General features: G+C 42.4%; 1 protein-coding gene across 1 annotated transcript in view; it reads right to left on the bottom strand.

The window, feature by feature from the left end:
- Positions 1-740: 740 nt before the first annotated feature.
- Positions 741-12,461, bottom strand: part of SFXN2 (sideroflexin 2) — a 32,325-nt gene continuing 20,604 nt past the window's right edge. The window contains exon 12 of the mRNA XM_035133478.2: positions 741-11,993. Within this exon, the coding sequence (XP_034989369.2) occupies positions 11,894-11,993 (100 nt within the window). The 3' untranslated portion in view covers positions 741-11,893. The remainder of the gene's footprint in view (positions 11,994-12,461) is intronic.

The raw sequence follows: 12,461 nt of genomic DNA, 5'->3' as shown, positions 1-12,461 counted from the left end.
GAGTGAGCATCTGAAATTTGTTATTATAAGATTACTACAGTAATAAACGTTATTAGACCAGGTTTAGCATTTTGCAGTTACATAAAGTTCTACCAGCTGAGCTATCTGGAGCTATCCAATTCTGCCTCCCCTTTATCACGGCACTTATTATTTCATTTTGCAATTTCTTTATTCCTCACTCCCACCCAAAATAGTATTTGGCAGCTTTGGTTACCCTTAACACTCCAGATATCACAAACTAAATATATCCATATGTATATTGTTGGGTTTCTTTCCCCCTCATCCACACACCCATCCCAACTGCAATGAAATGTAGTGAGTCAAAGATACAAATATGCACTTGCCAGCCAGGTTTTGTATGAAAACAAGAGACGTCATCTGCAGTAATACAGATCTTAACAGACTAACACTTCAAAGGATCTGGAAAGCTGTGTTTCTGGGAAGGGGAGAGGATGTAGAAGGAGGATTAAACACATATGTGGAAAGCAAGAACATACCCCTTGAAATATGTGAGAAATAGAAGTTAAAAATGCCTTGTTTTTTGTTTTGTTGCTATGTAATTCACAAAGGTTGCAGTCCCAAATTCAGTTACATGCTCAAGCTCTATTGAGCATGTAACTGAATAGCATTTAAGTACACTTTCTTTGTGTACCATGCTGCGCCCTGCGAGGGCGGGGGCGCCGGAGCGATCTCTGCCCCTCAGCACCAGGGCGCGCGACCTGCTCGAGACTGCCCTGTGTGTAAGACTGACTGTAGACAAAGGAAACTTTTATTGATTTCCATCTTTCAATGGAAATGAAATCTTTTGCTATCCCTGGATCTAAATAAAATTCTAAAATGTGCTGGGTTGGATTAAGAAGTTTTACAAAAACAAAACACCCCACACTTTAATGCAAATAAAATACAAGTATACCAGAAATGAAATGAAACCAATACAGAAAAAAATTCATCAGTGAAAGATGCCCCATTTTACAGTTTCGAAATATAAATGGGCTTATCCATACAGTCCAATTCATAGGCAGTTAATATGTCTTAACACATGCAAAAATCCATATAGGAACAGTTGATGTTTATAGGTGGGCTGACGGCATATTCTATTGTTGTGGGATTGGGGGTCAAAAAGGAGAAGGAAACTAGTAGTTGTTTTGGAAGACTTCTTGTGGGCATCCATCTGTCTTGGGAGACAATGGAGGATCACACCTTTGTGGATGAAGTCAAACTGTTGGAGTTACAGCGCCTGCTGTGGTTGTAGAGACCAATACGGAGAGACATGTTTTCTTGCAACTGAAGCAGATACGGCATCCGGTTATGCCACTGCAGATGCACCATGACATTTCTTCTCTGTGTTTATTGCAGCTGTCTTTCCTTCTCTGGTCACTGCTGCGGTCTGCGGATACACGATCTGTCTCCAGGCACTGTGTTGTCTGCAAGGGATTCCCACACACCAGGGTTGTTCCTTTTCTTCTTTGGCAGGTGCCTGGTGCAGTTGTTCACTCTGCTTGTTGAGTGATACTCTGAGCTCCAAGCACCCATTGTAGCAGGTAGACAGTGGCAGATCAGCACTTCATTGACCAGTGAGACACTGTGAACTTTCCCACCGATGAAGGCAAGGCAACCTGTTGTGCTCATACCTTACGCCAATCACATTGAGTTCATAACTCATAACCGCTGCCTCACACATTGTTTTTGCTGCATTTGTAGCACCAAAGTGACCTCTCCAGGGTGCAAGCTTGGGCAGCGTGTATGGAGGTCCAGGGCTGCCCAGATGACACGATCCCCTCCAACTCGGCCCCGCTGATATGACCCAAAAGACCACTGTCAGTGATTGGCTGACTGCTACCAACGGCAAGCCTTTCAAGTGGCTAGGAAATACCTGAAATACCCAAACCGGAGTAGGGATAATGTGATCAAAATATCCTGTGTGTGAAGAGAGACTGCCGTTTGAGGAAGACATACAGGCACAGAGGGCTCACATTTTGAGTTCCAGCTAACAGTATTTCAGGGTGCTGGCTGTCTCCCTGATCACCTGATTTGGGCACAGTGGACTTTGGCTCTCTGTTTGGAGTGTTTAAGTTGTGCCTCCACCTATGCTCGAATTATATATTTGTAAATAAGCACAATTACAGAACACCAGTAAACTTCTAGGGTGCTTTTCCCAAATGAAACCAAAAGCACTGTGTTGTTGAACCTTCTCAGTTATGCTCAGTGCGGTGAGTGTAACAATATAAAAATAGCCATGACTTGCTGGTGACACCGAGTTTTTAGAAAGCTACCGGTAGTTACTCCTGAATTTAAGTGGTCAGCTTCTGTTATCCTTCTTGTTTGCTCCTGTATATAGTACAGTAAGCCTGCAACTTACACACATTTAACTTGTGCACAGATTTACAAGCATGGCAAAAATAATAATAGAAAATTCAAAAAATTTCTGAGGTTCCAGGAAAATTATGTTGGCAATCCCACCCACCATTTAAATATCTTGCTTATTAATTGGTTTTCCGTGCTCCTTTTTATTCTGTTTTTAGTGCAGATCTCTAAGCCACTTTCAAAACTATTTCAAATATAAAAAGTCAATAATATTTTAAATTTTAAAGTCCCTCCAATTCATAAGATTATGGACAGCCAGAGATAAGTGTCCTAGGCTTTACTCTGCATTTATGTTCAGGGATACAGCAACAGTTTAGCCCAAAGAGATTTTGAGATTGAGAATGTGATCATCTTGCAAGAATTCTGCAAGGATCCTACGATACAAATCAGTATAGAAATGATTTGAAATCAATTGTTTAATCGAAAGGAAATTTTAGAGCCAAGTTTAGTTTGCTAAACTTGGTAGGTAGTGACGATGTTATCAGTGTCTGAATTCTGCTGTTCAAACAAAGAGATGGGAAACAGAATGGAACTCTGTGTTCCTCCGCAAAAATTGGCACATGCTTCTACATCACAGGAAGTCCATGTTACTTGTAATGCAACAAGTACGGTACTGGACATGGTTAAAACAACATGGCCTGTTCCTATGACAAATTCCAGAACTGAAGCTGATGGTTCAGTGTCAAAAGTGTTTCTCTCTGTGTGTCTAGGGCTAACAGGTGGGGCTGGGCAGGTGGTTTAGGTCAAATTCACAGCATACATTTAAAGCACATCTAGCACATACCGGTATATAAAGCACATGACTTCCCCCAAAGAATCCTGGGAACTATAGCTTTCCCCTCGCAGAAATAATCCCCGGCATTCTTAACTACAGTTCCCAGGATTCGTTGGAGAAATTCATGTATTTTAATTCATGGTGCTGACCTAGACTGGGAAAATTATTGGAGGAGTGGGTAGAGTTAAATGCCTCACTACAGAGTTGCACATACTCTGACCAAATTGGTTGCTATTGAAGTAACATGAAATAATAGCAACAGGCACTTCAGATTTCTCTCAGTTAATCCCTAAAACGATACTGAAGTACATTCATGTTATTAAAACATATTCGTTTCACGTTAGTAACCATCGATTGTTGCAGTGTGTTAACTAACCTTTGAGCTAGTTATTACTCTGGTAGCTTGATTGCAGATGCAGGGCACATTGATTTCAGTCAATTATCTGCTTTGCATGTGGTTTTACAATCACAGCTGTGCAGTGCCTGTAAAACAGGAGTAGGCAACCAGGACACCAGGCGTGGAGAACCTTTTTCAGCCCGAGGGCCACATTCCCACATAGGCAACCTTTCAGGGCTTGCACTCCAATGGTGCTTGGGGCCAGAGACAAAAGTGGGTGGAGCAAAAGATGTGAGCCTCACCTTTATATAATAGGCCGCTTGCAATCCTGCCCCCCTTTTTTCTTCTTCTTGTGTAATCTCCATTAAAGCTGGTATTGCGCCTTCAGATTTGGAACCATTAAAGCAATATAATTAGTATTAAAAAAAAAAGTTCAAGTAAATCTAGTCAGCTACTTTAATACCCTTTAAAGATAGAAAGGCATTTGCTAAAAGCTCCATCACTAGGGCAAATAATATTGGGGACAGGGGACACCTTTGTTTTGCACCAATGTATTGACAACATTCCCAAATCCAAACTGTTGATTCTTAAGCAAGCCTTTCACTCTGTAAATAGGTTCATAAACAACAAGTTGGAAGCCCATTCTCATTTCTTTTTCTAAAACACCCAGGTTTACAATATTCAGTGTACGAGACTTGCTGGTTATAGATTTCCTGATCCACTTCCGGTTATCGTAGGAGGATAAAATTGCACATGTATACAGCTCTCCATAGGTAGTGTGGTAATTTGTAGCTCTGAACATGATGGAGAATTGGCATCTTTCTCCTTTGATGTACAGATGAAGCTCAGATAAGCCTACCTGGTTGGGCACACACAGAGTTCTAATTTATCAGTTCATGCCTCTATATAGTTTTCTATTTCATTCTTAGTATAAGAGTGATTTTCTTTTTTAAAAACATGCTTTCACAAGTTACACTGTGTTTAAAATTACCAGGCTTTCAATAATGAGCATATGCATCTGGGAAGGGAAATTTACCTCCACAATTGTCTTCGACCATAATTCCCTGCTCCCCACAGATGAATTAGTTAATTTGACTGATCCTAGAATTTGACCCCCTTTGCAGGGCTATTAGGTAAAGGCTTGTCTGAGCAGATTCAATGTGTCTTTGGTATTTTCCAAACAACTGGAGTCATCCCGTTCATTCATTATTTGGTTTCAGGCCCAGAAACAGCATTAGTTTGTTTGCTTCTTTGTGAGTAGATAGACTAGGTCATCAAAGCTGACTATAAATTTTAAGTGGAATTTCCAGTCCCAGTCCTGCTTTTCTTAGTTGCTCAATGTAGGATTTAAAGCTTTTTCTGCATTGTAGCATGTTTTGGCTCCAATCCTGATAAAGACTTGTGTGCATCCCAGTGGTTCCAAGCTTCTGGCTTTTTTTTTTAAACACTTCTTTCTTCATCCCATATTGTATAAAAACCAACTATCAGATTCCCCTGGCATCTTTCCTCCTCTTAGCTTGGGGTTAGGTATTCGACAGACTTGCTCTATATCTTGCAGTACTGGTAATAAATTAAACCAGGAAACAGTTAATTAAGCTGTGCTACTAAGCTTTTTATTGTCTCCACAGTAACCTTCTCCCCAGGACCCCATGTCACCCTAAGATTATTATGGATATTACTGCCCTCGAGGTCCACCAGTTTGCCACCTGACTTCTTGCTTCTCCTTTGACAGGGCCCAAATACCGTAACAACTTCAAGCGTAGGGTCTTCACTTTGCAATCTTTTAACATTTCAATTCCTTTGTTTGTTGCGGTTTTGATGCTTTTGACCAGTCTTCCACTATATCAGTCCTGAATTTAACCAATCAGCCATAAATCTACCATAAATGTTCCTTTTAACGCCATTGAAGAACCCACATAATTACCTCAAGGGCCTATTACTGAGGCAGCGTCCCATTCTTATATGAACTGAAATCCTTGATGCATCTTAGGTCAGGCATGCCTGGAACTGAAGCAAATCAAATTCTAGGATCTGTCAAATTAACTGATTCATCTGTGGGGAGCAGGGAATTATGGTCTAAGCCACCATCTTGGTGGAATGATGTCACCACCCCCAATTGCTTTGATTTAAAACACATTTATAGGGATATACATGTATATAGCTATGCAAGACTAGTAATCCCACTCCCTGATTTTTTTAGAAGGGCATTGGGATTGAGAAGATTGCAAAGGATAGAGACCCCTCCTCAACATGACTCAGTAGTTACACATTTATTCCTGCAGTTGATGCATAATTGAATTTGTCCTGCTATAGCTTCCAGTTCTTGAGGAAACGTCACTGTCATCTACAACTACCAACAATGAAACTAGTACCTGCCAAGTTTCTGTAAACAAGCTATCTGATTAACGTCATGTAGCCCAGAGATTGGCACATCAGCTTGAAATACAATTGGCACACACTGTGTATGTTTCAAGTACTATCTTGTTAATGAAAGGCTGTACAGCTCTTTTGGATACGAGTACAGATACGGCTTGTATGCACAATGCCAGACTTGGTTTGGTTTGGCCTGGGTGTTTTTCCTACGGGAATCAGCACTATTTAAGAAACAAAAAAACCTCTTGTGTTTGACTTGCAGGAAGCCAGAAAATAAATGAAATGCTTTGTCTGTCAACTGATCTCCCTGCCCCCCCCCCAAGAGAAATGGAACCTGCTTGGTTTGTAAATCTAAAATGTACTCCAGAAGCAAAACTAAGGCTACAATTCCTCACCTTGCCCCAGTCTAGTGAGTGGAAAGTCTGAATGAGACAAAGTAATAACAAGTTTGGGGACATTATGGAAGGTAAGAAAGAAAACATGGCATAACTGTGGGTGTAAAAAAACAAGAGTCCCTTAGATTGGTGATGTTTGCAAAACAAAAGATCCAGATGGAAAGAATAGTCAGAGATTTGAATATCTGAAAGGCTTCTCAGGCAGACTCAGGGAGTCTGCTATACCTGGTATACTATACCTTTAAAGTGCATTTAAAGCACATTCCCCCCAAAGGGTTCTGGGCATTATTTTGCTAAGGGTTCCTGGGAATTTTAACTCTGAGGGGTAAACTACAGTGCCCAGAATTCTGAGGGGGGAAATGATGTGTTTTGGATGTGCTTTAAAAGGGCACACATACAGAGCCTTACAACAAAATGACCTGAAGCACTTTCCAGGAGGAGGGGACAATGAGGCTGCCTCCCATATCCACCTTTGCCTGCTCTGAAAATTCTGAGGCAAAAGGAGTCTAAATTACTTCCTTTATCATTCAATTAATGGGACTCTGCAACCTGCTTAGAAGCCCCTTGCTTCATGTATCCACCTGAGACACCACTCCTTCCCAGGTAACAAAGCTATGTGTTTTAGAAACCAAACTGTACATGATGCTGACTGCATGCAAACAACCAATATGCATTTCAAATATTATGAGATAGCCACAGGGAGGGCCTCCGAGCAAGATCAAAGTCACAGTGTACATGGAGGAACATTTTACTTCCTCCCCGCTACCATCCCGCTGAAAAATATTCTGTTTGCCCCAGGTGGGAAGTTTCCATTGACTTCTATTTGTGTTTTGCTCAGTATGGATTTAGATTGATCTACGTCCAATTATCTGAAAAGGGTCAGGGATAGAATACAATGAGGGTTTCTGTGCAATACCATGTAGGCATGCAGTTGTACTTATTGTCGTAGGGAAAGTGGTTTGGGGTGTGCCTTTTTTATGCCCGCCTCAAAAAATGTTTAAGGGGGCACTCAAATAAAGGATAACCCATTTGAAAGATGGGCAGCAGGAGTAAACTTAACTCTTGAGCTGCATTGCAAACTGAGGCAGTGAGGTCAGGTGGAATTTGAAACCTATCTAGGAAACCTGAGAAGGGAAACCAACTCATTACAAAAGGGGGACAGGAAGAGAATAGAGAAGCAGATAAGCAGTTCAGCCATCAGGCCGGAGAGAGGTGGAGGTTGTTTACCAGAGTTAGGGAACATCAGCTCTTGCAACATTCAGCCAGAGTGGACCAACGGTCAAGCCAATGCAAGGTAAATATTGAGACTTGAGGTACAGCTCTGTCTTCTGAAAATTGCTGATCTACAGCATATTTGGCAGGCAGAGCAGAAACACAAGCAGCTCCTCAGAAAACAATTGCAATGCTGCAAATTATCACCTCTGCTGTCAAGTGGTATATATGGCCTTTACCATCTAGTACACTGCAGAGTGTTGCAGCCATCTTCTTTGTCCTTTTCTGAGGTCTCCAGGCTGCAGATTGCAGACCCTCTTATCCAACTGTATAGCTCAGTGGAGGGTCAGATAGATGGGCAGTACTTTTGTATGAGTAAAGAAATCAGTTTGCACTTGGTCCGAGATCGGCTGACCTTGGAGTTTAGAACAGATGACAAATGGTTGGGGAGTCACCAGTCTATCATCCCAGGCCTCCCTCAAACAGAAACAGGGGCATCTAACAGTCATCTGCACAAAGCTGGAGCAACAGTGAGTCCACAAAGCATATGGAAAATAAGGTGGCATGAGGTGTAGCTTAAAATAAGGAAACTACTGTAAGTAAAGTCAAAAGGGACACGGGTGGCGCTGTGGTCTAAACCACAGAGCCTAGGGCTTGCTGATCAGAAGGTCGGCAGTTCGAATCCCCGTGATGGGGTGAGCTTCCATTGTTCAGTCCCAGCTCCTGCCCACCTAGCAGTTCAAAAGCACATCAAGTGCAACTAGATAAATAGGTACCGCTCCGGCGGGAAGGTAAACGGTGTTTCCTTGCGCTGCTCTGGTTCGCCAGAAGCTGCATAGGCAACCCCAGAGTTGTCCGCGATTGGACCTAACTGTCAGGGGTACCTTTACCTTTAAGTAAAGTAAAAATAAAATAAGATTGCGGGAGATGCAGCTGGGAAATGTTCTGGAGTAGAAGCAGAAACACTCATCACCTCACCATCCTTCTGGAAATGCTTGCCACAACCCACTCACCTGTTTTACACAACCAGTTCAATCTATTCCACCCCAATATCACAAGCAGCCCAAGATAATGACTCTAATAATAACCCTAGTAAAATCAATGGGGATTTCCATATTGTTTCCATATTGTCACTCAGCAGATTTCACTACTTGGGAAAGTGGAAGATTTCTCATGCTTTACAGAAGGCTCCAGCTATGAATCTACACAGGGTTCCCCAACATTTTTGAAATCCCAGTGCAGTAGAGTATTAAGCATGACTCAGAATATTGCATTGAAGATTCTGTGAATGTCACCAGTTCAAATCATGGAATGCCTGGGCTGTGCGTATCAAGGAAAGCAACAGCAATTTAAGAATATTTGTTCTTAACACCAATGCTTAGATCAGGCTTTTGCCAATCCTGTGGAGGATAGAAATTGTAGTCTAAGACATCTGAGAGACTCACAGTGGGCTTAATGGGTTTGTAGGGTCTATAGAAGCCTTAGCTGCACAGCTGAATAAATACCACAAGCAGAAAGGACACTCCAAAACATGGCTCCAAATGTTTACAAGAGAAGAGCCAGGGACAGTTTCTAAGATTGCAGTGTGTTTTATTCTGTTTATTCTGTTGTCTTTCCTGTACATGTAACAAAGCCTTTCCCTGGCAGGTTTAATGGTGTGAGCTTTTCCTGATCCAATAAGCAACACTGAATGTCAGTTCCTCCTGACCAAATCCAAGAATGGCTAAAAGCAAAATATCTTCCAGTACTTTGCCATCCAATATGGCAGACTTTGGCTAGCACCAGCATAAACATACATACATACATGCATACATACACACACAATTGGGCAACATTTAACATAAAAATAATAAAACACATTAAAAATCAGTAAGCTCCTGGATTCAAACAGTCATTTTCAATGCAAGGCAAATCAGATCCTTAAAATAAACTGCTGCTTAAAATATGTACCATCAAGGGACAGCCTCTCACCATGATTTGGCACATGTACCTTAAATGAATACCTTGCATCAGAGTCCTCCCGCCCTTCAAGCATTCTAATTTCTGCATGCAAGAACTTGATTTGCATAATGACAGTATTTACTATTTTAAAAGAGGACATTTCAAGTTTCAGAACACTTCACACACATTATCTCAATAATCATTACAACAGTTAACTTCAAGATTGGTTCGTATTATCACCTATTGGTTGAAGATGGGGGTCTAAGGCTGAGATGCAGGACTAAGGCTCACCTAAAGCCACCTGGTGAGTATGTGGCTGACAGAAGATTTCAGTAAAGGACCTGCGCTCAACTTACACCTGAGAGAGTGGGAGCATCAGATGTGTGTTGTCTCCAGAATAGTGCAACACCCTGGTTTGGGAGAGGTAGAAAATATGTGCTATTTGCATCCTTAACCAGCTGCACTGATAGCATGTGTCTGCACGTAGGCCCCACAGCTGCTTTTCTGTTAACCCCGGGTGCTGCCAAAGAATCAGCATGGGAAATGTCAACTATTTAGAGTCAGTCTTAATACCTAAGCAAACTGGGTAACTTGCACTTCTCAATAAAGTGGCAAACCTGTGTTTGGAAATTACTTCAGAGTGCAGGTGGGGGTGTTGAGTGGTTTATAGTTTAAGGTTCATTACTGTTCCACAGAAATATGTATCTCTTTAAAAGAAAGAAGGAAATGTAATGACCTAGTTTTGCAGCTGTGGGGCAGTACAGCAAGGGATGTTAAGTTTGTATTATTTAAGGCAGGGATCAGCAAACTTTTTCAGCAGGGGGCTGGTCCACTGTCCCTCAGACCTTGTGGGGGGCCGGACTATATTTCGAAAAAAATATGAACGAATTTCTATACCCCACAAATAACCCAGAGATGCATTTTTAATAAAAGGACACATTCTACTCATGTAAAAACACCAGACAGGCCCCACAAATAACCGAGAGATGCATTTTAAATAAAAGGACACATTCTACTCATGTAAAAACATGCTGATTCCTGGACCATCCGCGGGCCGGATTGAGAAGGCGATTGGGCCGCATCTGGCCCCCGGGCCTTAGTTTGGGGGACCCCTGATTTAAGGCGTGTCAGCAATCGGATACAGTATATAAGGAGGTCTGCATACCTCTCTCAGTACTCTGGAAGAGAGTACTCATGGAAGGGTTATGTTTTTGTAACGTTCTTGTAGTTAATGTAACTTCTGTTATTTTTCTTTAATTAAAACAACTCCTAATTATACTTTGCAGTCTCCTCAGAATGTTTTTTGCTGTGCAGCTATTCAGTTTAAATACACCAACAGGGGGAACACACATAATGAATGTTCTTCTAGGGACCTTTCAGGCCTTACACTTCTCATGTTATTTTTCTGTGCCATATGTGTGCGTATTTGTGTTTTTTGTACAGAGAAGCATTCAGTTATGTGAACACTCACCTACACTCTAAAGTGGTACAGGCCAGACAAAGGGATGGGCAACCTGAAGCCTAAGGGCCAAATGCCCTTAGGCCTCCATCTGGATCTCTAGCTGGTCCTTGAGAATCTTCCCAGGTCACACACCATCCCCTGCCCTGCTCCCCACCCTCCTTGAGTGTTTATGCCTGTCTGGAATGTGTTCTTGAACTCTTACACTGCCTCTTGCATGCCTGGATGGAGGTTGGAGGTTGGAGGGTGTGTGTGTGTGTGTGTGTGTGTGTGTGTGTGTGTGTGTGTGTGTGTGTAGACCCTAGCCTACAGTGAAAAGGTGTGCTTTACATTTGTTGCTCTGCCCACTTTCACCTCTGGCTCCATCCACCACTGGCCCTTGGGCCCCAGCAGGTTGACCAGAAGGGAATGTGGACAGCTCAGTTGGTTAGAGCTTGGTCCTGATAACACCAAGGTTGCAGGGTTCAGCTACAGCTGGTGGGAGTTGGAATCTAACAACAAGTTGACCACCCCAAGTCAACTACCTTTACATGATTTATCTTAATGATTAAGCAGAGGAAATTGGTCCATCTGAAGGCACATGAGAAAATCAACACCACAGTGATACAGACCTATATTTTGATTTTGAGTCATCCAGTGTGAAGCCCGCAGTAACTTCCCCATTTCACATCTATTTGGAGGTTTTGTACCAAGACAGATTTTGACAAAGATAAGCTTGGCAGAGATTGCATTGGAAAGACAAAATGCAGCACCCCGTTGGAAATCCCAAAGTTGCATAGAACACAGATAATGTATCAGAACGGAGTAGGAACTATATGGCCAGGAAGGTGGAGGAAAAATCCATAGTGAGGTTACAGCACCTATCCCTATTAGGAGTGCTGTACAGCTAAGAGCTTAATAACAGCCAGACTGGATCAGGCCAAAGGTCCAACTAGCCCAGCACTCCATTTCTCACAATGACTAACAAGACGCTTCTTGGAAGCTCAAAGGCAGAGCACGAGTGCAGGTCCAGGCAGTTCCCAAAAGAGAGGCTTCATTCACAATCCCTTGTTAAAATAGACATAAGGCACATTGTCTCCATGCCTGGCTACAATCGATTGCCTGAGATCAGGCTCCAAATGTGAAAGGGCAATGGAGCTGGAAAGGAAAAGAAGAAAATACTTGGTCCTCTATGTAGCTCAAGACGGCCTAGTATAAAGTGACATGGGAATGGGAGCCAATTAGGTGCAAAAAAGCCAAGTAAGATTTTGTACCCTGCCATGCACTACTTTTGTATAATTCTGGGCAAGTCACTTAATCTTGCCAGGTCTCACTTCTTCCCCTAAAGCAGGCATGTCAAACCTGCGGCCCTCCAGATGTTTTGGCCTACAACTCCCATGATCCCTAGCTAGCAGGACCAGTGGTTGGGGAAGATGGGAATTGTAGTCCAAAACACCTGGAGGGCCACAGGTTTGACATGCCTGCCCTAAAGGAATGAAGTGAGAACTGTAGTCTAGCAGGTGGGACAAGGACTGGCTACTCACCTGTTATGGGTAAAGAAACCATTCACAATCGGCTTTCCTGGTACTAGCTGTAAATTTTAACTGAAGTGTTTGATGAAGCAGA

This window comes from Zootoca vivipara, chromosome 5 (assembly GCF_963506605.1).
Source record: "Zootoca vivipara chromosome 5, rZooViv1.1, whole genome shotgun sequence".
In the NCBI taxonomy this organism is placed as follows: Eukaryota; Metazoa; Chordata; class Lepidosauria; order Squamata; family Lacertidae; genus Zootoca; species Zootoca vivipara.
Note: the sequence above shows the minus strand (reverse complement) of the source record. Positions and strands in the feature narration are given on the sequence as shown.